This window comes from Aquila chrysaetos, chromosome 3 (assembly GCF_900496995.4).
Source record: "Aquila chrysaetos chrysaetos chromosome 3, bAquChr1.4, whole genome shotgun sequence".
In the NCBI taxonomy this organism is placed as follows: Eukaryota; Metazoa; Chordata; class Aves; order Accipitriformes; family Accipitridae; genus Aquila; species Aquila chrysaetos.
This window is the reverse complement of record NC_044006.1, coordinates 29660448-29686619: the sequence shown is the minus strand read 5'-3', so window position 1 is coordinate 29686619 and position 26172 is coordinate 29660448. Positions and strand designations below refer to the sequence as shown.

The 26172-nt window shown below is 38.9% G+C and overlaps 1 protein-coding gene across 2 annotated transcripts in view; it reads left to right on the top strand.

Annotated features, from left to right (window-relative positions):
• SUGCT (succinyl-CoA:glutarate-CoA transferase) overlaps positions 1 to 26172 on the top strand; it is a 339554-nt gene that overhangs the window by 119804 nt on the left and 193578 nt on the right. For both annotated transcript variants that reach the window (XM_041122640.1, XM_030009379.2), the window contains 2 exons: positions 10282 to 10353; positions 15149 to 15246. In XM_041122640.1, coding sequence (XP_040978574.1) covers positions 10282 to 10353; positions 15149 to 15246 — 170 coding nt within the window. The remainder of the gene's footprint in view (positions 1 to 10281; positions 10354 to 15148; positions 15247 to 26172) is intronic.

Here is a 26172-nt window from a genome sequence, read left to right as displayed (position 1 = left end):
TTTCGTCAGCATCAGTGCTAATTTGATCCCTTGCTCTTCTCGGGTGGCTGGTTGTCAGAGAAACTCATAAATGATTCAGCTCAGCTTTTTGAAGAGCCTTCTTTATAGCAGGACATTAAGTTATTAGGACCTTTAAGTTAATAGCACTGCCTGCCCAGTCTCAGTTCTAGGTTGCTTGCACTGGGTCTTCTATCTGCAGCTCGAAATGCCAGGCTGATTGGCTCAGTACAAGTTACCAAAAAGGTAGTCAGTATTACAAAGCTCACCTTTGGAAATTGTACCACTACATCAGTTAAAGCCAAAGAGTAAGTAGAGAGGGAAAAGGGACAGAAATAATGACAAAAATACTGCTCTGATGATTTCTACTGAAAACAGAAATAGGACCTCATTTAGAATGAAATTCTAAATAGCACTCTTAAAACCTCATATTTGAGTACTCAGATTTTCCAGACAGCTATATCTCATGATTTTTGGAAGGTGTAAGGACTGTTTGTCATTTCTGCTTCAGTAATGCCTGGAGGCCTGTATCAGGATCAGACTGTGGTCATGTGTGTTGTTTTTCAAAAGAAATGTTTTCAATGCATTCTTTTACTTTAAAAGTGAAACAAAAAAACAATGCTTACAATCCCAAAATTGGAAGAAATTGTGTGAACTATTGTGTGAGAAGGAAAAAGGGTAAGGAAACATAGCTTGGATTCAGGCTTTTGAGAGATTATTATAAATGTTGAGAAAAAAAAATGTTGAGAAAAATATTGTTTAAAAAAATAGCTCTGCAGTGCCCTTTAAAATCAGTAAGCGTCTATTTTAATTCCCATATAAGTAGTAACTGGCTGCTGTCTGTATATATACTTAAATGTTTCTTGCTGTATAAGACCTTGTTTGCTTAATTTCAACCTAACTGAATTTTTATGGCTGTGCTATAAACCTCTTGAAAATGGTGGCTTAAATGGAAATGCTGACACAACATTAATTACACTGGCTCCAGTGTGATACTGTGATTAAAGTTTATTTATTTTGTGTGTGCGTGTCTGTGTGTGTGTAATTTCATTGTTGAAAAACGAATGGAAAACTAATGTGGCAATGGAGAATGTGATTCTGTGCCTGATACTTTATTTTTCAACAGCAAGGAACAGTTTTAATGCCAGTTTACAATACCAGAGAATTTATTTTTAATTGATGTATAGTTTAGGTATTTAAAATTTTAGAAATCTGGGAAAGTGACAAGTTTCCCGCTTTAAAGTTGTTCACTGCTTTTCCAGGAGTTTTTAAATGGCTTTTTGGGTGGTAAGGCTACATGTATATTGCATTCTCATTAGAAAATTAAGAAAATGGTTTCATTTCCATGCAGCATATGTTCTTTCAGATGATCAGGAGAAAAGTCTCATCTCTAAAAATAAGGGTATGCAATCCAAAGTTAACATCCATTGCACTATTGAATATGAAATAAAAGCTATAAAAGTCTTTTTGGTAAATAGCATGCCCAACTGATACTTTTAGATTACAAATCTATTTATTGCATCCAGTCAATTGGGAAATGAACAGTGCAAATATCATATGACCAGAAGAAGAGTGAGAGAGGGATCCTGTCTCCAACCTATTTCTTAGGACACTGAGCTGGGATTGGAGACGCCTCAGTTGCAGTCTGTTCCCAGCAGTTTATACTTCTCACATTAGGCAGCAACTGGATGAAAACTTGACACGGTCTGGAGAGCACAACTAGGTTGTCCTGCTTCCCGAGTGAGTGTTCAGAGTAATACACTGTAATGCCAAATGTAGATAACCCTGTCTGATGCTGTGATTTTGTGTTAACTTTGCTGCCTCTTTCAGTAAGGTGCATTCAGAGCACATTTAATGGCTCTCATCTGCTTTCCTCCTGGATCAGTTAGGCAAAGTCATTTTTTCTGTGCTCACACTTATATGGAACTTGAAGGTTGATCAGAAAAATTGTCTGATGGATCATGGGTTCTGTAGAAATGAATGATCTCCTTGGTTGGTAGTCTTTGGTGTGCTTTCCTTGACATCAGTGCCAGTGTTCTGCCTCATCTCAGAGACCAAAGTGATCATTCCCAGTCTTACCATAAACACCTTTCCCACAAGCTCATGGCATCCAGTCAAACTTCTTTTCTCTGCAAGAGAATTATTGCAGATATTCTTAATACTGATCTGTCTGGTAGACTGTGATAGCTGTGAAGTTGCAGGATAGTACGTCCTGCAACATGGCAGTGAAGAGAGGGACAAGTAGTGCGGATTGAGAAGACCAGAGGGAAAAAGGAAAACTGTGTGGAATGCTGCTCTTCAGTTTGCTCAGTGAGAGCATTTAGCATACGTTAATCCAGTCCATGAAATTTACATTTTTTATTTTTACTGTTTGCTTTCACTGGAAGAGAGTGCAAAGTAGGCAAATAGTTTCAAAGTGTGTGGTCTTTATGATTTATATGTATTGCTCAGAACTGCCGCTGACCAAACTTCTTGGTCTTGTTCCCATTTGTTACAGTAATTAAATACTAAGTTGTTATGAAAGGATTGTGCCCTTCCCTTGAACGAAAAAAGAATGTGGCCACTCCATGGTTCTGTGGCACAGCTGACATTTTATTCAAACCAATGTGTAAAGGTAGAGAAATGATGTGCCAAGTTTATCGCATCCGGAAGGAATGTAACTGTTCTGGATCTGAAGAAAAACTGAGGACCTCCTACTCTTCAATGTATTTGGGAACCAGAGTTTGATAGGGTCAGAGAGAGGAAAAAAAATCAACATGTGCTGTAGATACATTTGGTGCAGGAGAAGAGAGCCTGTGTACAGGTTAGTGGAATCCTGAATACATCACCTTCTTAATTGCAGCCTTGAATCTACATTAAGACTAGAGAATGCTTGTCCTTAAGCGACCTTTGCATTGAATCAAATATCACACTGGAAACTTCAAAGTGTAACCGAAGACAAATTAAGCAGTAAATTAAAAGTAACATTGCAGTTTTTCTGTGGTTCCAAGCCTGTAAGAAACCAGCTTTTCTCTTTGACCACACCCGTTAATACCAGGGGAATAATTCAAGCACCTAAACAGAGACGTATGTATGGTCACATAGTGTTTTACTGAGTAATTATTTGCCAATTCTGTGAGTGAGTGAAGAGACTGCTGTAAATGGGAAGATGGAAGGGAGAGGAAGGAGTGGCATATGAAAATTAATCTCTTTTTAAAAAATGTTGGTGATATATTTCAAAGCTTTGTTTGAAAAAACTTGTGTAGCGTTTTCTGGTTTTACGCTTACAGACTTCTCAAGTAGGTGTCTTTGTTCTGAACTGTCCACACCTGGTCCCAAAGATTTGTTCAGCCTTCATACAAAGCTGCTTGCTCCTATGCCAACCTTGGGAAGGAGCTCAGAGGAGTGCTCTCTCTTAATGCCACCTGAGAGCGCTCCCTGTTGTGTTGACCAACACCTACCTTACAGAAATACTGTATCTAGCCTTTATAAAAGGATGGCGTCTTTCCAAAATCAAAGCAAGCTGCTTCACGACGCCAGTTGGACCAATCAGCCTGTTGCTCTGTAAAACCAAAAGCAGTTAGAAGGCATTCAAAAGTTACTACCCTTTAAGCCCTGCTCCAGAACTCACCAATACATAGTGACTATCCACAAGCCCTCAGCTGTTCCCCTCATGATCCATCATTGGATGCTTTTAGAGATGCCACTACTCAACTTTATGAATCAAAAGGCAGTGCTGTCTTGCAAGATACTTTGAATCTGAGGGTATCTAACATCAGCTGTTGCCAGTGAAAAGGGATTGTAAGTATCTTTACAAGTCCCAACATCAGATAAGAAAACTCATAAAGATGAGTAATACATCCCTTTTACCATACCTGATGTAGTGCAAATCTTCCTCCAAGGGGAGGCCTGGAAGCTTTCAAATATTTTGACCATTGACTGCCATTATCAGTAAAGGGACCAATACGGTAACTGGTAATGGAAATAATCAGTAGCTTGTTCAGATAATTAAAGCTATTAAGCTCTCCTAGATATGGAATAATCCTCCAATTTAAAAAAACCCAATGCTCTGTTCTGTTGGTCTCTCCAAGTATTGTTTGGCCTCCAAATTCTTTTTCCTGAGAAGTCTCTGAGGAAGTAACATCTAGTTTCTGCCTGGGTGGCACTTAGATCCTTTGCATTTGACCTTGACAGTCCTTGTGGCACTGGGAAGCTGCCTAATAATTGTGATGGCTGGAGGCTGTATTTCAGCATGTGTTGGATTTATCTGCCAATAGCTTTTGAGACTAGACCATGAAGTGTCCTCACTCTGCCCTCCCTCAACAGTGCTGATTTAGATTTCTGAGGTGGAATGAAAACTGGCTGAGTTGTCATGCTCAAAGGGTTGTGAATAGTGGCATGAAGTCCAGCTGGAGGCCAATTGCTAGTGGCATCCCCAGGGGTATGCTGGGCCAGTACTGTTTAACATGGTCATTAGTGACCTGGATGATGGACAGAGCGCACCCTCAGCAAGTTTGCAGAATATACAAAACTGGGAAGAGTGGCTGATACACCAGGTGGTTGTGCTGCCATTTAGAGGGACCTTGACAGGCTGGAGAAATGGCTTAACAGGAACCTAATGACATTCAACAAAGGGAAATACGAAGTCCTGCACATGGTAGGGAATAACCTCCTGCATCAGTACAGACTGGGGGCTGACTGGCTGGAAAGGAGCTTGCAGAAAAGGACCCGGAGGTCCTGGTGGACAAAAAATGGAACATGAGCCAGCAGTGTGCCCCTGTGATGAAGAGAGCATCCTGGTCTGTATTAGGAGGAGCATTGCCAGTAGTTGAGGGAGGTGATCCTCCCCCTCTGCTCTGCACTGGTGAGGACGAGTAACCAGTGGATCCAGTTATGGGTCCACAATTGGGTCCACTTATGGGGTTTGTAGGACAAGGACGTGTTCATATTGGAGCAGGTCCAGTGAAGGGCCATGAAAATAATTAAGGGCTTGGAGTATCTTTCATATGAGGAGAGGCTGAGAGAGCTAGGACTGTTTATCCTGAAGGAATGGAGAAGAGGCTCGAGGAGCTCTTACGAATGTGTATAAATACCTGGTGGAATAAAGCATCACCATATGTAGCAGCAGATGTTCAGGTTGTTTTCATTTCTGTGTTTTGGATTCAAATACTGAAAACTGACCTGGACTTTTGATCATTTTATTGGAATTGGCATATCTTTTAATTGGTCCCTTACATTTTAAAGTTTTGTTTGTGGAATCAACATGCATAGTGAAACATATGCAAAGATATTTATGTATGATTGATGATTGGCATAGCATATATAGGCTTAAAATTCATAAAGCAGGCAATAAATATAAGAGATTGATGGTCTTTCGTTAACACCATCAAAGCTGGCAGATTTTGAAAGAGTATTGACTTAGGACAGTGCAAAGGCTGGCTAGTCTGGCCTCACATTATCTTAGCAAGTCTTTGTCTGCTCTGATAATAAGCTAAGGTTAAGTTTGGCCTTCATCTTTATTGTACAGTCTGTATAACATTTTTGGACAATACTTGTAAACCATTTAGGACATTTCTGAAGGTGGATAGAATTTATATTATATTCAATGTGTTTAGGGAGGTTAAAATGTTTCAGTACACAGACTATCTCAGGTATACGCAGTGCTCTAGGATCAAGTTTGGAAAAGTGCGGAGTCTTACTGAGGTCCTGTAACATCCATTAGTCAGTGTGAGGTATTGACGCATGCACACTGGACCTTGAGATCTGGCTTTGAACATGCATATGTTAATGTCATGTACTATATATCATTCAATGTGAATTTACAGATTGTCTTCTTAGAAACCTGAACGCATTTTCACACCATACTGAAAAGCTACACCTTTGGATGCTTGCAGTCTGTCTCTGCCTTTTCCATGAATAAGATGTGGACTAATTTTTTTGTCTCCTTTTTATTTATAGAATCATAGAATCATTTAGGTTGGAAAAGACCTTTAAGATTATCTAGTCCAGCTGTCAACCATACCCGCTAAACCATGTCCTGAAGTGCCTTGTCTACCCGCTTTTTGAATACCTCCAGGGATGGTGACTCAACCGCTTCCCTGGGCAGCCTGTTCCAATACCTCACAACCCTTTCAATAAAGAAGTTTTTCCTAATATCCAACCTAACCTCCCGTGCTGCAACTTGAGGCTATTTCCTCTTATCCTGTCTCCAGGCACCTGACAGAAGAGACCAGCACCCACCTCACTACAGCCTCCTTTCAGGTAGTTGCAGAGAGCTATGAGGTCTCCCCTCAGCCTCCTTTTCTCCAGGTTAAACAACCCCAGTTCCCTCAGCCGCTCCTCGTAAGACTCGTGCTCCAGGCCCCTCACCAGGTTTGTTGCTCTTCTTTGGACACGCTCCAGCACCTCAATGTCTTTCCTGTAGTGAGGGGCCCAAAACTGAACACAGTACTCAAGGTGAGCAAAGGTTTCTTGTCTTCATGGAGTGATGTGCTGTTGCTCAGAATACCACATGGGAGTAGCAGGTTAAATCATGCTCGTGCTCTCAAGAACCTTATCAGAAGGCCTCATTCTTCAGAAAAAGGGGAAGGGAAAAAGACTTTTGCCTTGTGTGTGTAGTGCCTTTTATTGTGCTAATGTGAAATGATTCGATGTGATGGACAGCAGTTTATCAAAACAAAATCTCATTAAAATCTGTCTGCACTTTGCCCTTACTCTCCTTTGTATAATAAGGTTGTGAAGCTTTCTGTGACCAGACAGTAACCTGTGGTAACCTGTAGTGTGCGTACATTTATGGGTGATGAATAAAACCATTGTTATCACCCTTAAATGTTGGCATCAATATTGTGCTAATAACATTTGGAAGTTTCTGCTTTATCAGCAGCAATGACTGGCAAATAATCAGCTGTTTTGTAACAGGAAGCTTAAAATAGCAGCCGAAGACATTTGAGTTAAGCTTCATGGAAAAAGACATTGCTGCATTTATTATGATACCATTTTTGTTGTGTAAGGATGACATGATTGTTGTTTTAGCTTTTTAGACGTACAATGCAATTAAGAATAATCAGTTTTCCCACACATTCCGCAAAGCAACTGAAGCACACATGCTAATAACCAGGCCCTTAAATTTAGAGTGACTTCCGCTGCTGTAGAGGCAGCACACGGGTGCAGATGCGTGTTTCCTAGTGGTATGCAGCTACTGTGCGATTGCAGTCATCTTACAGAGATGTGAGTCTCAAAAGAAGTTGCTGATAAATAGTTAACTCTTTAAGATTTGCCCATACTACCAATTTAAATATATTTTGGAGTGCAGAGGAAGAGGATCTGTATATAAGTACATACAACATATTGTAGGCTTTTCAATCTGTAACAGGCATCCAGACTAGAAGTTTAAAAGAATGTGTAAAAGAATTTCTAATTTGTGTTTAGTAGTAGGTGGTCACACCAATAAAAACTACGTTGTGTTACACATGCACACAGATACATGTAGTGTTTAACCCATAATTTGTGTGAAATGTGTGTGGCTGGTTTTAGAATTCTGAGCATCAGCAAAGACAGGTCAGGATTTGGGCAAGGTGTTCAGAAAACAGATCTTGCCTGTAACTAACGGTAGTAAATTTATACTGACAGTTTTAGTTCATAACTATTCCTACTAAAAGCCATTTATTTGCAGGGGGGAAGTGTCTTACATATTCTTAGACCAGGCTTTGTCACAATTGTTTTAGACAGAAATCTGCATGAAGAGATACATCTAAAAAATGTTTATGCATTCATATACAACTTTATTTTCTGTATTCTTTTCCCCAATTTTTTCTGTGCTCATTGCTTTCCTCAGCGTGAGTATGCAGTACCTTTTATATTATGCATGCTTCTAGACTTTTACTGTATTTGGGCCAAGTCAGCGGGAATTTTTTTGCATGCTTGGGACTAAATGTTTGCTGAATTTCATCTTTGCTTGCTAAGCATCTTAGACTGAAGTGCTTAATTAAATGTGCGAAAAATAAATTGCTAAACTTTATCACTGACCAATACTATTTACCAGGAAATGAAACATAGCAAGAGCAAACAAGTGATACCATAATGGTGATGTGCAGTTACTTGCATTTCAGTGGACATAATTTTCCACATATAGTTTTGAAGCTTTGAGTATACCAGATGGTGAAAGAGTCTTAGTGTGGATGTAGTTGTATCTGTATGCAAGATTGCCAGTTGGAATAGCATATTCCTGTTCGTGAAGAAGAGTAAGCCACAGTGGCTTGAGAACACTTTTTATTATTAAAATGTTCCCACAGTGTTATTTTACTAAAATTTATAGTAAGCACTCACCTGTAGATCAGGACATGATAGCTCATAAAAAAAATTGACTTCTGAGAACTGTCACGGTTTCAGCCCAGCCGGTAACAAAGCACCACGCACCCACTTGCTCGCTCCTCCCTGCCCCACCCATGGTGAGATGAGGAGAAAATATAAAGGCAGGCTCTTGGGTCGAGACAAGGACTGGGAGGGATCACTCCCCACTTATGGTCACAGGCAAAAGACAGGCTCAACTTGGGGAAGAAACAAAATCAATTTGATTTACTACCAATCAAATCAAAACAAGGATATTAGGAAGCAAAACCAAACCTTAGAACACCTTTCCCCCACCCTTCCCTCCTTACCAGGCTCAACTCCACTCCCGGTTTTCTCTGTCTCGTCCCCTGCAGCAGCGCAGGGGAACAGGGGACGGGGGTTGGGGTCAGCTCATCCCACCTTGTCTCTGCCGCTCCTTCCTCCTCAGGGGGAGGACTCCTCACCCGTCCCCTGCTCTACCGTGGGGTCCCTCCCGCGGGAAACAGTCCTTCACGAACATCTCCAACGTGAGTCCTTTCCACGGGCTGCAGTTCCTCACAAACTTCCCTGGGTCCTTGCCTCCGGCCGATCTTCAGTCACAGACTGCTCCAGCGCGGGCTTTCCCATGGAGTCACGGCCATCTTCGGGGGCCTCCGCTCCCCTGCTCCCCTCTGTGGGCTGCAGGGGACAGCCCGCCGTCTCACCACGGGCTGCAGGGGCATCAACCTCCTCCAGCACACCTCCTCCCCCTCCTTCCTCACTGACCTTGGTGTCTGCAGAGGGGCTGCTCTCACATTCCAATCCCACTACCCACTGCCGGTTCCCCTTAAATCTGTTCTCCCAGAGGCGCTACCACTGTCACTGATGGGGTCGGCCTGGGCCAGAGGCCGGTCCGACTTGGAGCCGGGGAAGCTTCTAGCAGCTTCTCACAGGAGCCACCCCTGCGGCCCCTCCCCTGCTACCAAAAAAACGCGCCACACAAACCCAAAACAAGAATAGAACGTGAGTTTTGCTCTCTGCAAGAAAGTAGCGCAAGGCCTCATCACTGTTAGTGCACCAGCCTGTGCTGGCCTTTTGCACTATAGTCAAATTAATAGTGAAAGGATTTTTCCCAAATGCTTGTGAAAATTGTGGTTGTAACACATATGACTGAAACTGCAGTTATACACCCTTGTAAGGGAGAGGCGTGGAGGAAAGAGGAATCTGTTTGTGTTATCCAATTTTAGAAGATGCCATGACACAGTGGTAAAAATCGAGGATGTTGCCAATTACAGATTTTCTTTTTTCTAGTGAAAATCTAAGTAGAGATGATTTAGACTGAAATGAAAGCTGTTATGTTGTACCCAGTTAAATGCTCTGTTCACCATGAAATGTGGCAGTAAGGCCACTGTAATGAATCTTCAAAGCTGGAAGAGAAGTCCCATTTTCTCCAGGAGCTCAGTCTTGAGACCACTGACCAGAGAGATAGCTTAATCTCCAGCTGAAGAGCTGGAAAGATGCAGTCTATCCCTTTCATCCCCATGAGAGTTCCTAACTTGTCATTGCTATTTGGCAGTTATTTTTTTTGGCATATTTGGTCAGGGTCTGTGACACCTCAGTGCAGCTGTCTGCTCTCAGTCAGGCTAAGAGCGAAGCTGAATAAATAACTCCTGGCAAGTAAGTGTTATCCTGGTAAATCCTTCTCAGTCCCTGTAAGTGTGGGACACATTTGCAAATTTCAGGATGCCTCAAGGCACATTTTCAGCAAATAAACTATTAACCAAGGTAACCTCTCAACTCTAGAAAAACTCAAGAAAAATCAGTAGGGCCGCATCCATCCTTGTGGATGACTTTGAGCCACTTCTGTAGAACTAGAGATTGGGTCTGAATGGAAATGTTTAAGGAAGTCATTTGAACGTTATTTATAAAGTTCACTTAAAAGATGTGCTAATATTTTATAGTTTAGTTACAGTTTATCATTTATCTTTGTTCTTCCAGGCTTTTAAGACCAAGGATGGCTACATCGTGGTGGGAGCTGGAAATGATCAACAGTTTGTCACTGTGTGTAAGGTAATGGTGTGTTAGGCGACAGTACAGAAATGTGTAATAGTTTCCATTCTGACTAAGTAAATAATTACCGATTGCTTCTTAATTCCGTTTTAATGTGAAAATAAGTAGCGAGTATAAATTCTGACCTTGGGGTTTTGGTTGGTAGTTTAGGGGACTGATACGGGTTCTGTGCTTTGCCTCTGTATTCAGAACACCCTAATTCCGAAACTTGTGGGTGCTGAATCCCTTCTGAAGTCTGTGCAGCTGCACAGCTAATTAGCTAAAAAATGAACAAGCTAACAACCTTCCAGTTCTGGAATGGTGAATGTCACGGAAGTCACACTGGTGCCTTTTTCAGGAAGAACTGTGTCACTGTTTCTCCATAAAATATACGGTAGGCACAGCTATTAATGAAGTAAAGCTAGGGGATGGATGGTTCTTGTGCCACTTCAATCAGTAGCCGAGTGCGTAGTCTTTTTGAACGCTAGTATGTGCTGGTCTGTGCTCACAGAGAAACTTGTGGACTACTTAGAATAGAAATATTACAGGACTGTGGGCTGACTTTGGAGTGGTGCAGAGATACGATTTTGAAGAACAAATCTTCAAACAGGACTGCTGCGTTCAAAATCTGGTATTTGAACTGAAGGAACACGACATTGACAATTCTGTTTTCACAGAGAGTAGCTTGGAAAGTTGTAAAATAGTTTTGGATTTTTCACATACTCTTTTCCTGTTGTTTTAATACCTGGAATTGCTTTTCCCTGTACAGTGAATACATTTTAAAAGAGAAGGAGTGGTTGTAGGGAAAAAAGTGTTCTAAATAAAGTGTAGCAGCGTTCCAAACAAAAGACCCCAGTAATATGTAAGGAGTTTTCCATATAGCATTAGACAGAATTTTTAAAAATGAGAGTTCTACCTTATTCCTGCCACTGTGGTTTTTCTCTGGGAAATTGGATATTTAACCTAAATTAATCACACTCAGGAGATTGAGCATTATGTTCCTCCATTTCTTCATGTCAGACATCTCACATTTCCATGGATGTTGACAGCTAATAACTGGAATATGTATAAGAAGACAGTGCCATTGTGATTCTCTCGTAGTACAGTTTGGGGTACATATCCCCACCTTGCTATCTGGATGGGGTCTCTTTTGCTTACTTGAATTGGCTCGCTCAGTAAGTAACAAGTTAACCTCTTCAAAGTTTGCTGAGTGGGTTTTCTTCATACAGGTGTCTAACCACTACAGTGTGCTCATTATCTTAATGAATGAAGACTAATGACTGCATAAGTGTCTACCTACCACAACTCAGTTTTATCAAAGACTCATTGTCTTATAAAGGAAATCTTTCCAGAAAGTCCCAGGACATAGCTGTGAATGTCTTCTTGGTGTTTTGTCACCTGAAGTGAAGAATTACATACCAAACACTGGTCATCCTGCCACCCTTGAGTGAGGCAGAGCTGAAGATCTGGCTCAGGAGGTTCTGACACCATGGTGTGAGTTAGAAGGCACTAAAAATTCAGACCATGCATTCACCTCACTTCAGGGTGCAGTTGAGGGACTTATGGTGTGACTTTGTGCTATGTACTCCCTCTGTAATCAGTAAGGAGTGAATGGTACCCCAGAAGGTGAGGCAATGTTTCTACGATTTGTGTTACCTCAGAATCTGTAGGACTAAAATTAAGTGAGATGAATATTAGCCCTAGTCTGCAGGCTGATTTTTTTTGTTTCATCCTTATAAACGTGTTCTGGTATTTCTAGAATTGAAAGTGGGAGTTACAGAACATGGAAAATGATGATTGCTCTCATATCAAAGGGATTAAAAACCCAGAAAAAATAGTTCAAGTTTTGGGTAATGGTTAGATTTTTCTATAAACCAGTTATCGTATTTGTTTTTAAAAAGAGCAGTCATTTTACCCTTATTGAGTTATTGTAGGTATGTATTTGGGCTGTTACGTTGCCCAGAAATGGAGTGATGCAGAAGTCTGCGGAATGCTGTGAAACCTGTTAGAGTTATACTCTGTGCTAAGTTGAAGGTGATTTGGAATTTAAAACACCATGAAGGGGAGAGCCAATAAAGGAAGAGGACTTTATTACAGGAAGGCCTGCAACACCCTAGTGAACCTTTAGTAAATGTAGAGGCCACTAATTCAAACACTGGAATTGCTATTAGAGAACCTTTCTGAGACGAGTTGGTGCTAAAAATACAGGCTGTATGGAAGCTGTTGCCCTGAAGACACATACTCTAGAGATGTAACAGCTGGCTCAAGCTGTAAACAATTGCAAACATTCTGCTTCAACCATATCTTTTCAGGCAAGCAGAAAGAAAAAACTGGAATAATTCACTGTGATGTTTTCAAAATCAATGACAATTAACTGTAGCTTGTTTGGGGACTTGGATAACTGCAGAAAAAACTTTGTAACACTGCTGGCTGAAGTACGTAGTGGTCAAGTGCTAGAAAAGCACATCCTAACGTGTGGCTGCTTTGGTCTAAATAGGAATACTGAGCGAGAGTCTTTGAAAGACTGAGCTTTTCTGTGCAGCAAAGGAGAGTACAAACAGGTTTGCTAGTGTTGGGAGGACAAAATGCAGAGAGCGTAAACTCTGAATGTGCATCTTTGAGCTTGAAGGAGGCCTAGAAACAGAGAACAGCAATTTTATTCCAAGTGGTCACAGTGAAATAAAGAAAATAACAGCACGATGCAGAAAGATGAATGGCACACTAGTGAATAACTTCTCAAATGTGCATTTGTTAGTCACAAAAATATTGAGAAGAACATATATAGAAATGCAGCTTTACAACAGATGGACATTAAGTTAAAGCTGAAGTCAGTAACATTAATTAAAACAGTAGAGTGAGCAACTCCATATGATCATTTTTCATATAACTCATCAAATGGAACTGTAGGTTTCTGATTAATTTTTTGTGGTTTTTTTTTAAGCTCTCATAAATCAGTATTCACTATCATTTACTTTGAACAACCTTGCATGATTTTTTTCTCTGAAGCAGTGATTTGTAACTCCAAAACGGCAGTATTAAAAAGAAGAGATAATTTTAAGGGGGGTACCAAGATTATTGTTAAACTTTCAGGTGGGAAAAGAACATTTTCTAAAGCTAAATTATGGTATGTTGTGATTTTCATAAAGTGGATTGTGTAAAAATAGAAGGAAAAGAAAATATGCTGTGAATTAAGTGTTGATGGAAGATGCTAGATTGATGTTTTATGTTACCTTGCAGATAAAAATCTGCAGAAAAGTTATGTAATATGGTCATTGTTCTAACATAACTTACTGATACCTTGGTTTCCATGCTTAGTTCTGTCACTCTAGGTGACAACCATGTCAAAGGTGACTGTTTTGAATATCTCCAAATATCTGTTGAAAGATTATCTGTTTTGCTGATTGTTTTATGTCATCAACAGCTATTCACTTGGAAGGGAAGCCATATCCTTATTCACTCCAGCAAAGTGAGGAGTAATTAAATGGTAGTGGCCTTGGTCTGAACCAGTCTCAGAGAAATTAGTAGAGTTTTAGGTTTGAGGCAAATATCAGAGAGATTGACACCAATCTATGTATCACATGTGGTAGTACATAGGCATATGGATTCAAGGAGCAACTGAACATATTAATAAAGCAAACATCCACTGAGGATTGCTAAATACATACAAAACAGCTCCAACTCAGAAATGCCCTAATCTAAAGATGGCTGGAGTTTGGATGAGTATTAAGGACTGGCCCCGTTCTTAAGCTCTTCCTAAGCATCTGCACTCAGCCACAGGCAGAGATAGGATGATGGGCTATAGGGACATCAGCTTTGAGCCAGTACTGGTTTTTTGTAACCCATCTTGGAAATGGCCCTGTAAAAAAATGTAGCATGTTTAGAATGATTATAAGACTCATCATAAGAAAAATTGATCTTAAGTGTGTGTTAGTGAGTAAAAATACATGAAGAATACGTGACAGTCTCTTTCTTTGTAAACTTCTATTCTGCCTTCCTTTGTAGCTGATGTTATTGGGATATTTTTTATTAGACTTGGAAAGTACAATTCATTCTGTTTATTTATGTCCTATATAAATGCATTGTGGCATGAATAGATATATAGTAATTATCAATTGTCCACACAGCTACTCTGTCTCATAAATGCCTCTACAAAATTCTAAGTCTCATTCTCCACATTTAATTCCCTTTATAGTATAATACATATTGTGTTTGCATGATGGTTAAATTTCTAATGTGCCAGGTGGGAGTTACATATAGAAGATATATTTCTCCTTTCTTAGAGGTTATACCACCTATTTTCTTTATTAATTATTTTGGAAGAAATCATAAAGAAAAACTATGACATTTCAATAGAAAAACATCTTTTCACTTTTTTTGCCTTTTTGACAGAAATTACTGAAGTGGAAAGAAATATTCTTAGACATTGTCCTAGCTTTTCTCAGTCTAGCATATGAAGTACAGTCATATTTCTTATTCTGTGACATATAACTTAGTGCAGGATAATCCCACAGATCTCTCCAACCTCACAGTAATAACTTACAAACTTTTTAGTGTTCTACAATAAGAATTTCTCCTGGCTAATGGTGAAAGCTATCAACTAAGATTTGGATCTTCAGTTTAATTTATGTCTTTTTCTGTACTTGTTATGTAACATTAACCAGGAGGCATTATCTTTTCTTAATTTACTACTCTATATTAAAAGATTAATGAGAAGTAAGGATTTTTGGAAAGCTATCTAAAATCAGTAATGAATTTCCTTAGCTATATAAATATCTTCTGCCAAGCACATTTCTTACTCACCTTTATTTTTACTTAGATCCTGAATTTGCCTGAAGTTAGTAAGGATTCCAGATACAGAACTAATACACTCAGAGTCCAGAACAGAAAAGAACTTATTGACATATTGTCAACCCGGTAAGTTAATTAAAAGGGAAGAAATGACATTTAATCTGTTAATGCAAATAGTCATGTATAAGAAACTCTCATCATGTGAAAATTTTACTTTACTCTTTTGAGATACTTTATTTTTTAAAAAGGGCATTGAGAACACTTACTGATGTTAAATATACTGCCTTTTGCACACAAACTATAGTGTGGACTAGCAAGAAGCCAGACCATAGATTTAAGTTTTCAGAAACCATTTTAACTTATTTTTAACCATTAACTTGAATTTTAGCGAAACAACCAGTGCTTTCTGCTTTCCTGGATGAATGTAACTCCTGGAAATAAAATGCTTGGAGCACCATTTGCTTTTGCTATGACTGGGATTTTAAAGTTTTCACTGAGAGTTGCTGTATCTAAAGGGAGTTCCACTTGATGCTACTCCCTCACTACTGGTTCTGTATTGTGGTACTCTGTGCCCCAAATTCTCCCTGGGTCAATCCTTTTGAAATCAAAAGGATATATGCTTAGTGTTCTATGTGGGAATAATCCTATTAAATACTTTAATTAAAAATTATTTAAGAGGAAGCTCAGGAACCTTTTATTTGAGAGATTAAAATAGCTTAGTTATCTTCCTCATTCTGTTTGAGAAGGCCGTATTTCTGTGGAGTGCTCTTCTGTTTAATGGAAAGGATGATACATTTATATAACAAGAAAAAACCTAATCTGTCTAAAGCTACCCAAAGGTGGTTTCAGCAACACTTCATACTTTGAGGGACAAGCAGAAGAGGCAGTATAGCTACTGTTGTCAATGATTCAAGAAAACTCACACTATTGTTTTGACACTTGGCCTGTATGAGTCTTTGTCAACAAATGTGTAACAATTATCATTCAGGCAATTTTTTTTGTTTTTTTAGGAGCGTTAAGTCAGATGCCCCCCTTTTCATTCTATCTGAGAAAAGAGTTTCAGTAGCACACCCCTCCCCTTCCTCTCAACCCCACACATTTTTTGGATATTGAGAAGCAGAATCACCTTACATTAAAGGCTGTAGAGGGAGTGACTTTGCGTATTCCTGTTGCAGGTGCACTTTTGTCTCTGTCTTACCTGTCCCTTTTCAGGTGTCCTGCCCCTGATGAAATACTGAAGTATCAGGTGACTTTGCATTTTCAAATAATTATGGTACGACTCTTCATGATGAACTTTTGGAACTCATCTTTTACTTGCCTTTGTATAACAAATGTATTGTGATAGCACAGATGAACCCACTCTTCCTATAAGTTTTAAGCCCTTGAAAGGCAAAAGTTATCTTTTGACCTACTTTTGAGCTTTTACATTCTTGACACTTAATAAAAGTTGGTTCATGTTGACTTATTACTTGGAGTTCATTTCATTTAATATGTCATTTATCTGATGTACTCTGGTACCTTACGAGAGTGATGTTTTGCCATCCACAGATCAATTACTTAATAGTTTGTTGCTTGTGGTTAATTTTGAATGCAGGGTTTTTTTTCTTATGGGCAGTATCTGAATAAGAAGATAAAGTTCAAGGAGCAGTTGTTCTTTGAATGAATTGCTAGAATTCTAATTTGTTTTTATATCTGTAGCGTTTAGTTCATCAGATTACCTCATTGCTCTTTCAATTACTGCTTTATGTCTTTTTTTGTCAGAGTTTATGTTCTGTTTCATTAGCATCATTTAGGCTGAATTTCTGTGTAATTTCTATGCAAGTATGTGACTGTATACATACTTTTGGAGTAGATGTTTCCAATAGTATTCTATTATATCATATTACTGTGAATTCATCTTGCATTCAGTTTTAAAACACTGACTATAACAAACACATTTAGCATTCTAATGTATGTTTCCATACATGTTCCATGGTAACTTTTATTCCCTAATGCACAGTTGTTTGTAAAATTATATGTGGTTCATTTTTGAAGTTATTTAGAGAATTAAATGAATAGTTTCTTAGTGCTGAAAAATGTCAACCCTTGAGAAATGAAGGGAAATGACAAAATAGTAATGGCAGAATTTCACTGAAAATACCTTAATTAAATCACTGATTGCTTGATAGTATTGCAGCTTCCAGCACATGGAAAATATAAACCTAAGGTGCATTAGTTGGAAAGAAACACCTGCAGACCCTCCCATTCACTCATTATAGGTACACCGGTATCCACCTCAAAATAAATTTGTGGAGACATGAACTGGAGCAGCTTGGCAGAGTTGTGATTTTCTTGACATGGGTTCTACTACAGTCACTTTTGTTGAGATGAGCCCCTCCTTTGTGTGGTGGAAGGCAAAAAGGAACATGAAAGTCCTTTAAGGAATTAGTGAGGCCATTCAACCGTGTCTCATTTTGATGCTGTGCCAGGCAGGTTGCGTACAACTTGATGCAAAGCAGCTTTTTTCCAGTGATGTTGCAATGGAAGAAGTCAGCAAACTTGTTTGGTGTGCCAGGCTGAGCAGTAAAAAGCGGGTAAAAATTTGCATCTATGTGTAGGAATCTGGTCATTCCTAAATGTTCCTTCTCTTTTGTACAAGCTTGGAAACATAAATGGGAATTGTGGTCCAGGAGTGGAATCCTTTGAGAGTGTTGCTGCTGATAAGGCCAGTGAAAAGATTCACAGATATGGTCTATGTCTCAGCATCTCAACAGTAATTACGGTGACTAGAAGCACATGAGAGGAAACATATATTTGTGTTTCCTTCCCTTTCCCCCAACCTCTTCTGCTGACATTTTCAGTTTATACAGCCTTCCTGTTTCACTAAGTCATTGGTACTTTAAGCACCATTTGTATGGCAGATACTTGGTGCTCTGCAGTTGTTTGCATATATCATTGCTGTTGCACGGTAGATATGTACATACTTTTTTCTAAGCTGTTGATGCTGTTATAACCTTATTAAGCTGAGTGCCACCAGAGCCTAGAGTAGGCTTCCATTGACCTATCTAACCCGTCCCCTTCCTCCTATCTCTTTTGAACTATTTCCAGAGGTATGACATACCTTTTCTTTTCCTATTTTTCTTGATTTTCAAAATGCAATTCACGTCTAACTTCTGAGCACTTAGTAAGTGCAGGAAGAAGGATTCTTAACCTCCTCCTCTTAAGGAAAAAGATTTCCCAGGTTTTATTTAGGAATAGAAGGAGATGCTCAGACCTACTCAAAGGGTCAGGAACTCCCTGAAGTCTGGAGCATTTAATTTGCTGCATGTGTGGAGCTGAAGTTTTTAAAAACATCTGAACTCTGAATACCAAGGAAACAGTTGATGCCTTTCATTTGCTAGGGTAAATGTTAAGCAACTGAGACTCTTTGGCCACAGTTTTATTCTAGATGTGTGCACAAAGGAAACATTGGTACAATTGGACAATGTTAAGGAACACTGTTTTTTTAAAAAAGGATGTATCTTGGGAATTCTTGACTCAGATGACCTCTGATTTAGATCAATAATTCTACTCACCACCTGCAGTAACTGTGCCAGATTTCAAGGCAGTTAGATAAGCATGGGGATTATAGAGCACTTAGAAGAAATTGACCTTTAAACAGAAGACTTTTCAGAAAGGTGTGAAATGACCTATTCATCACAGTCAGATGTCCTGAGCTGAGTGACAATACGAGATGGAGATGAATATGGCTTGAGACATAAATGTAGCTTGAAACAACAGCTCTGAGAGGTGTGAATTGCTCCATTCATTTCAGGAAGAATTTTATCATCCTGTCTCTTCCCTGACAGAAATGAAGAGTGAAGCACGTCTGTCCTTAGCTCTTCACTCCAGCTTGCTGTCTGCTTACAGCATCTCAACTCCCTCTGTAGGCTACACATGAAAGAGAGAGGGGGAGAGCAGGCAGCAGAGGATAAATTCACATATCCACAGAGATTGTCGGATCTCAATAAAAGGGACTGGAAGGTAGACCACTGGAGTGGTATGCTGCTTCCGAGAGACCCAGCTCTCAAACTGGGGCAAGAGGAGGGAATTACAGAAACCAGTCCCAGACATCTTGAGAGGGGGAGTGTTTTTCAGTTCTGTCTTCTATAGGGAAATAAGTACACTGCTGCAAGGACCAGCGGGTCATAGGATATTCATAGGGAAGAAGAATATAGGTCTGTGTGATATTTTGTACTTGCTTTGCTGCTGGTGGTGTCGTCCATTTTCTATCTCTGGTCCTCTTCCTGCTATGCTCTTTTTTTCCTGTCCCCATCATCTTCCTCCACTTCCTATGGCTCCCCCAGCTTCTTATTTCCTCTTTCTCCTCCCACTGCTGACATTCGCACATCTACTACATTTGCTTTACACAAAAGGAAGTTTTGGTGCCTTCTGTATCTTCCTCTTTATTTAGGTTGCATTTTCCCCAAATGACAACAAAGCAGAACTCTGACAAAAGCAAATTGCCTCTGAATGTCTTCCCTTCTTGGGTGTGTGCCAAGAGTCAAATTTAAAATGACCCTACCTGGGTGGAGGTCAGGTTCAATGGCTACTACAGAGGCCCCCGAGACTCCCAGCTCATGTGAGAACTGACAGACTACAGAGCGCTCTGGTTTTTATGTTTCCAGTGGAAACTTCTGGTTTGTGAGTTAAATGTACATATATCCAAGAGAACCAAGTTTTAACTGTTGGAACGTTCTCCCCCCACCTCTGTTCCACTTTTACCTTTGCTTCCTCTGGAACAGAATAGTACCAGGCACAATGTGGATTATTTTGTGTGTGTGTGTATACACATACATATGTCAAGACTTACATATATAGTGTGCGCATGAAATTTGAGGTGCATCTGCGCAAAAGCTGCTATAATGCCAGTTTTAAGAGAAGCTGCTTTGAGGAAGGGGACTTAATCTGTTGACCTCCTCCTTCAAATTATTCCAGAAGTTGAATGTTAATCCTACCCTGCACCTCAGTAATGTAGACACGTTTTAAGACAGTGCAGCTAAACATGTACTCCAAGGTACTTTGGGAAATAACCTGTAAATGGAACAGAGGGTGTGGGGTTGTATGAGTTCAGCGGGAGGGGGAATAGCAGACATGCTCTCAGCCTTTTAAAGTGAAGCAGCTCACATAATGAAGAACACATAAATTCATCATGTTTAGTGTTCCTGCAGCTATAGCTAAATTATTGTAGACTTAAATTCAGAAGTGTTAGGGCTGGAAGCAATTCAGAGTGGAACTTCTATTCCTAGCTCTTATATTTTAAAGCCCTTATTCTTGACTGTGCACCACAGCTGCATGTTGTGTATATAAGTGTGAGGGGAAAAGGAATGAGCAGGAAGGAAGCACAGAGGAACCTGATCCTCAGTTAATGAGATCGTTGCTAAATTGTTTCCACCTAGTAACAGAAGAGGAGAGCACCTAAAGGGGAAAGTGTATTGTAAAATGTTTAATTTGCCTGATGAGGAGCACTGTTAAATTCACACTTGTTGAGGCACACCCAGTCTCTGTAAATCTCCTTCCCCATCCTCACCTTTTCTTTTTCTAAACCAAAAGCCTTGTAGACTGAAGTCACTGTTGATAACATTACAGGAATGAGCATCTGGTTGTTTACTGCTTCAGCAAGACAGGTATCTGAAGTTTGAAAGGTAATTGACTTCAGTGTGGCACAGCTGGTGAGGTTTACTTTCCCCAGTCATCTACCTCACCATCAGTGCAAAGATGGTTGAGCTGTGTAGTCATCAGCTACTGAACTGTCACAGTTTGATTTAAAATGCTTTGTTTTAAATTGTTATTAGTTTTATGTTGAATTCTATGTGTGCAACTGAGAGAGATCCAAAATGTCTCAAACATCTGATTTTTGGACTGGGTAAGCTAATGTGTATTTTCTGTGTTCTCACCTCTAAGCATTTTCATACATGTGTGAAGTTCAAGATCCTTCCTGAAAAGGAACTTGCTATCTTTTTTCTGATGACATACTGTCCTAGTTTCAGCTGGAATAGAGTTAACTGTCTTCCTGGTGGCTGGTACGGTGCTATGTTTTGGGTTCAGTATGAGAAGAATGTTGATAACACCGATGTTTTCAGTTGCTGCTAGTAGTGTTTAGACTAATGTCAAGGATTTTTCAGCTTCTCATCCCCAGCCAGCGAGAAAGCTGGAGGGGCACAAGAAGTTGGCACAGGACACAGCCAGGGCAGCTGACCCAAACTGGCCAACAGGGTATTCCATACCATGGGACGTCACATCTGGTATAGGAACTGGGGAGTGGGGGCGGGGAATCGCCGCTGGGGGACTAGCTGGGTGTCGGTCGGGGGGTGGTGAGCAATTGCACTGCGCATCATTCGTACATTCCAATCCTTTCATTATTGCTGTTGTCATTTTATTAGTGTCATCATTATCATTATTCGTTTCTTCTTTTCTGTTCTATTAAACCGTTCTTATCTCAACCCGTGGGTTTTGCTTCTTTTTCCCGATTTTCTCCCCCATCCCACTGGGTGGGGGGGAGTGAGTGAGCGGCTGCGTGGTGCTTAGCTGCTGGCTGGGGTTAAACCACGACACATACGTTACTAGCTACAAGGCTGCTGAAATCAAGGGACATCGTTTCATTGATTTTTTGAATGAGCTTTTTGACCTGACCCTTGTTAGCTTTTTACTCCCCTTGAGTAGTTAAAAGAACAGCAACAAAAATCAGTACAGCTTTCCATTATTCTTAGTGTGCTTTTTACTGATGTGTGTTTACCTAGCTGATTTTCAGTTAATTTGCACTTCCTTTATCATAACTATAGAAGCTACAGTCTTTTTGCTTACTTGAGAAAAAGAGAGGAAGGCTTAGGAAAAGGAGTACATTTCTAATGTGCATAGTTTAACATTATCTGAATCCAAAAAGAACTAGTTCTGGAACATGCTGGATTTACTATTCGGGAACCATAAGTAACACATTTTACAATATGGAGGTGTTTCCCTCTCTCTGGTATGCTATTCCTTAAAAATCATACGTGGTTTTAAAACAGCATGCAAAACTTCAAAAAGGAGCATGAATGTCCATTCATCTCTAGCACAAATTATGCAATAAAGGTGAAGGTTTATTAATAGTTCTATTAAACTGGTAATATTTATAGTATGCAGAAATATAAAACAAGTTTCAGAGTGGATTTGTGGTACCTACAAATATCTGGACTGTACTTTATGTAGCTACCACTTACAATCTACTATATGTGACATCTTTTAAAATAGTTGGCATATCCATCAGCAAAACATGTCAGTACAATGATGTTGAACCCAAAGATTTTAAGGGTCTGTTGTGGTTTGCTGAGTGATTAATCAGTAACCAAGAGGAGACTAATTAGACACTAACACAGAGATGCTTACAGACTATTGAGTAAATACTATAGTATTCATTTTGAAAACTCTAATTGTATATTTACTGTACACTAAGGGATAATGATCCATTATTTGAATTTTCCAAATAATTTTTTTTCTGTGACTTTTATTTTGTATAGTGTCTTCCATAGAGGCTGTTGTAAGAAACTGTACAAACTATTTTACTGAGTTAACTACCATTAAAGAGATGATTAGTAGTGAAGGGAGAAAATATTGTAGATATTTGAAAGTAAATAGACTGTTGGTAGGACAAACTGATGCAAAAACCATAATGCAAACTTGGGTTGTCCTAAAAAACACAAGAATGCTATTGTGGACTTTAGCAAGAACAGAGAAGGTTTTTTGATTGACTGCATGTAAAAAGCTATTACTAATTCTAGATGTTGCCATTCCATCTGCATTTGGTAGCTGTCCAAATTACTTCTCTGAATTAATTGCCATAAGCTTCCTATAGAAAAGAGCAGTATTTTGCTTCAGTAGTTCTAAACTTACTTTGTGAGGAATTGGATGGTTTTATCCGTTAGAGAAATGTGGGTGCCTTTCCACATAGGATGTGGGAATGATTGAAGGTTTCCTAGGAAACATGGAAAATGGGATATATGCAAAGAATGCAAAGTGGATCCATTCATGCTTTAGAAGTCTTTATTTCGCTGAAAGACGGAATATTTGCTAAAAAAGAAACAAAGTTCACATTAATAACTAACAGGATGAGAAACTTAGTACATTTTAATAGAATGTGGGTATGCTTCTAACTCATTAAAGCCCTTTAATCCAACTTGTGCAAGTCAAGCAGACATTCTCTTTCCTTTTTGCAATTAATAATCCATTCTCCTTTTTTTTTTTTTTTTTTTTAAGAATTTGTTAGAAAGCAGAAGGGGATTTAGGTCTTGCTTTTTAAGAAGCAAAACTACACTTGTGCTTTGTGTAAGGAAATAAGGTGTAAGCCCTTTTTATCTGATATTTAATCTTTGGACTTTTGGAGGCTCTGCCTTATATTGTGGTGTAATTTTTTTTCATTAATTTACTGAGTGTATAGTTTAAATTTAGATTTTTTTCATTTAATGGTGGCTGCTAGATTTACGAATTGAGGGAAAATATATTTAGTTGGATTTCTTCCTGTGAAATAACATTTCAATTAGTTCAGCTCATGCTACACTTTCTAATCTTATAATATTTTTAACCATGAAATATCTTTCATGTTAAATGTTTCAGAATCCTATGCCTCATTTCAATATTGCAGCTTCAGTAGCTTCATGAGTGCTGTGTAATTCAGTGCAGAGGAGGCTTAGAGTACTGCTTAAAATGCAAATAAGACCTCATGGAGACTACTACCTGTTTTAGTGAAGTAAGCCTTAGTACAGGCTTTGCGGTAAAGGTCCTACCAGTGGGTTTGTTTTCCATTAGGGTACATATCCTTTTTTTCCCAAGGTGTTTTGAGAACGAGCCTGCATTCAAACTTCATGCCACAGACTAGTACGGTAAAAAGTAAACCCTTCTGAACTTCTAAAATACTGGTAGTAATTGTAGAAAGCTAAGCTACAGATTTAAAATTATTCTACAAATAAATCATAGATAATTTAAATGGCATTTATGTGATTATAGCAGATGGAACGTTTAAGAGGGAAAAGGGACTTATCTGCAAATACGTGAAGCTGTAGTGTGAATCACATGGTTGAGCTCTCCTGCAGTCACCGAGTATCATTGAGGTTCCATGGACAGATAAATATTCATTTGCAAGTGTCATGCTTCGGAGTTCAGATGCTGTACAGTCTTGGATGGCTTTTTACTAGCTTACGTTTGGAAGATGAACCATTGTTTAGCCTTGTATGTGTTTCCATCAGTTATTTTATTTATATATGTATATAAAAATTCCTTTTTTCCCACTGAAAGACAGCAGATGACAATATAAATTTTTCAGTTAAGAAAAGGAAGTTATATACTGAGTAGGATATTTATAAAAGACAGTATCAAAGCATAGAAAAATGTTTTAAAACAAGTGCTAAGGGGAAAAGGATTGGCCAGGCCTTGTAATTTACTGCTGATAGAGCTTTTCATTTTCGGGAGAGAATTTCAGTCTTCTGCTTCCAAGAGAAGTTTTTCTTGAAGGTCTTTACTTGATGTTTTGGAGTGCTCAGCATGATATCAACCGATACCTAGCAACCTAAACATCAGCCTTTTGCTATGAGGAAAGCTTATGGTATTTATTTGTGTAAGTGCTATTAACAATTGCATTTAGATGGAGGGAATGATGCATACAGGGTAGCAAAAAACCCCCCCAAACATTCAAAGTTTGTGCAGCTGACATCAGAGAGGTAAACTTGGGGATTTTTTTATCCTCACGTTATCTTTTATCAGATTTTGAAACAGTATTTCTCCCTTAATGTTGTGCAACAGATATTTCAATATATAAAACACAGCTGAATGAACCAAATAGTTGCATGCTGTTGCTCTCAAAATCTGAATAATAGTACTTTATTGGCAGTGGTGATGTTCTGTTTTGTTTTTAAACAGTTTGCTTAACAATATGCTCTCAACAGCCTCTCTTTACCACAAATAAAGGAAGCTATTCTACATCAGATTTAGGTCAAGAGTTTCAATTTCAAGAGAAAATGCTGTGTGTCTCCTTTGAGGGTGATAGAATGTGGGATTTTCCATCTTTGAGTTTAAAGCTTTTAGGAATTCTCTCCAACCACCAATAAACAAATTAATAAGTAAGACTAAGACAATGGTTAGGTCCATTCAAAACAAGTATTTTTTCAAAACAGAACATCACTTGTTTTCTACAGAAATTGTGGTAATTTTTTTTGTCTCTTACATAGGAAGGAAGAAAACAAAGCAGAAGCTAAAATTTCAGATATTCATACACCCCACAGAAATTTTGCAAAATGTGCACTCACTTCAGTGTATATTGAATTACTGATACTGAAAAAAAAGTATGTCTTGAAAGATATTCAGATTTACCATGACATCAGGAAGTAGCATACTGATTATGTAGATGTAGATAATTGAGACTCCCATTGAAAAGTCTTCATTTTCAGACTATCCTTTAAATCCAGAAGTTGTTTGCTTTTTTTAAACACAGGAGGATATTTATAAACTCTTTGTTAAAAAGCAGTACAAGGAACATAACACAGCAGGTCTTACTCATTACTAATAGATCAAGGGAATGATGATACAAATATTAAGAATTACAATAATTTCTTAGTGATGGTCTTCAGCACCATGGTTATGATGCTGCGTCCAAGAGTCCTTTTGTAGATGTGCTGTCTTTTGTTAGAAATGAGATAGTAGTGGAGGTTGAGGTGTCAGAAAAAGTAGTAGCTGAAAAAAACTTTTAATTTATAAAAAGGGAGTTAGTGGGCCATGAATTATGAAGCATCTCATGAGGGAAGTGTCTCAGTTGCTAGCAGAGAACAGCAGAGTTTTGTATAAATAGGACCAATAACTGATGGGAAACAGTTTTTCGTATAAATCATATTTATACTGTGAAGTAGTTTGAGCCCCAAACCTTAGTAATAGAAGGCTGTGAATAACAAGTATACACGGATTATGAGAATTATTGCCAAACAGAGAGTACTGAAGGGAAATACAAATTATATTTACTTTGGCTTTCCTAATAGCTGCAGTCACTGAGGAAGGAAGGTAATCTACCTCTCC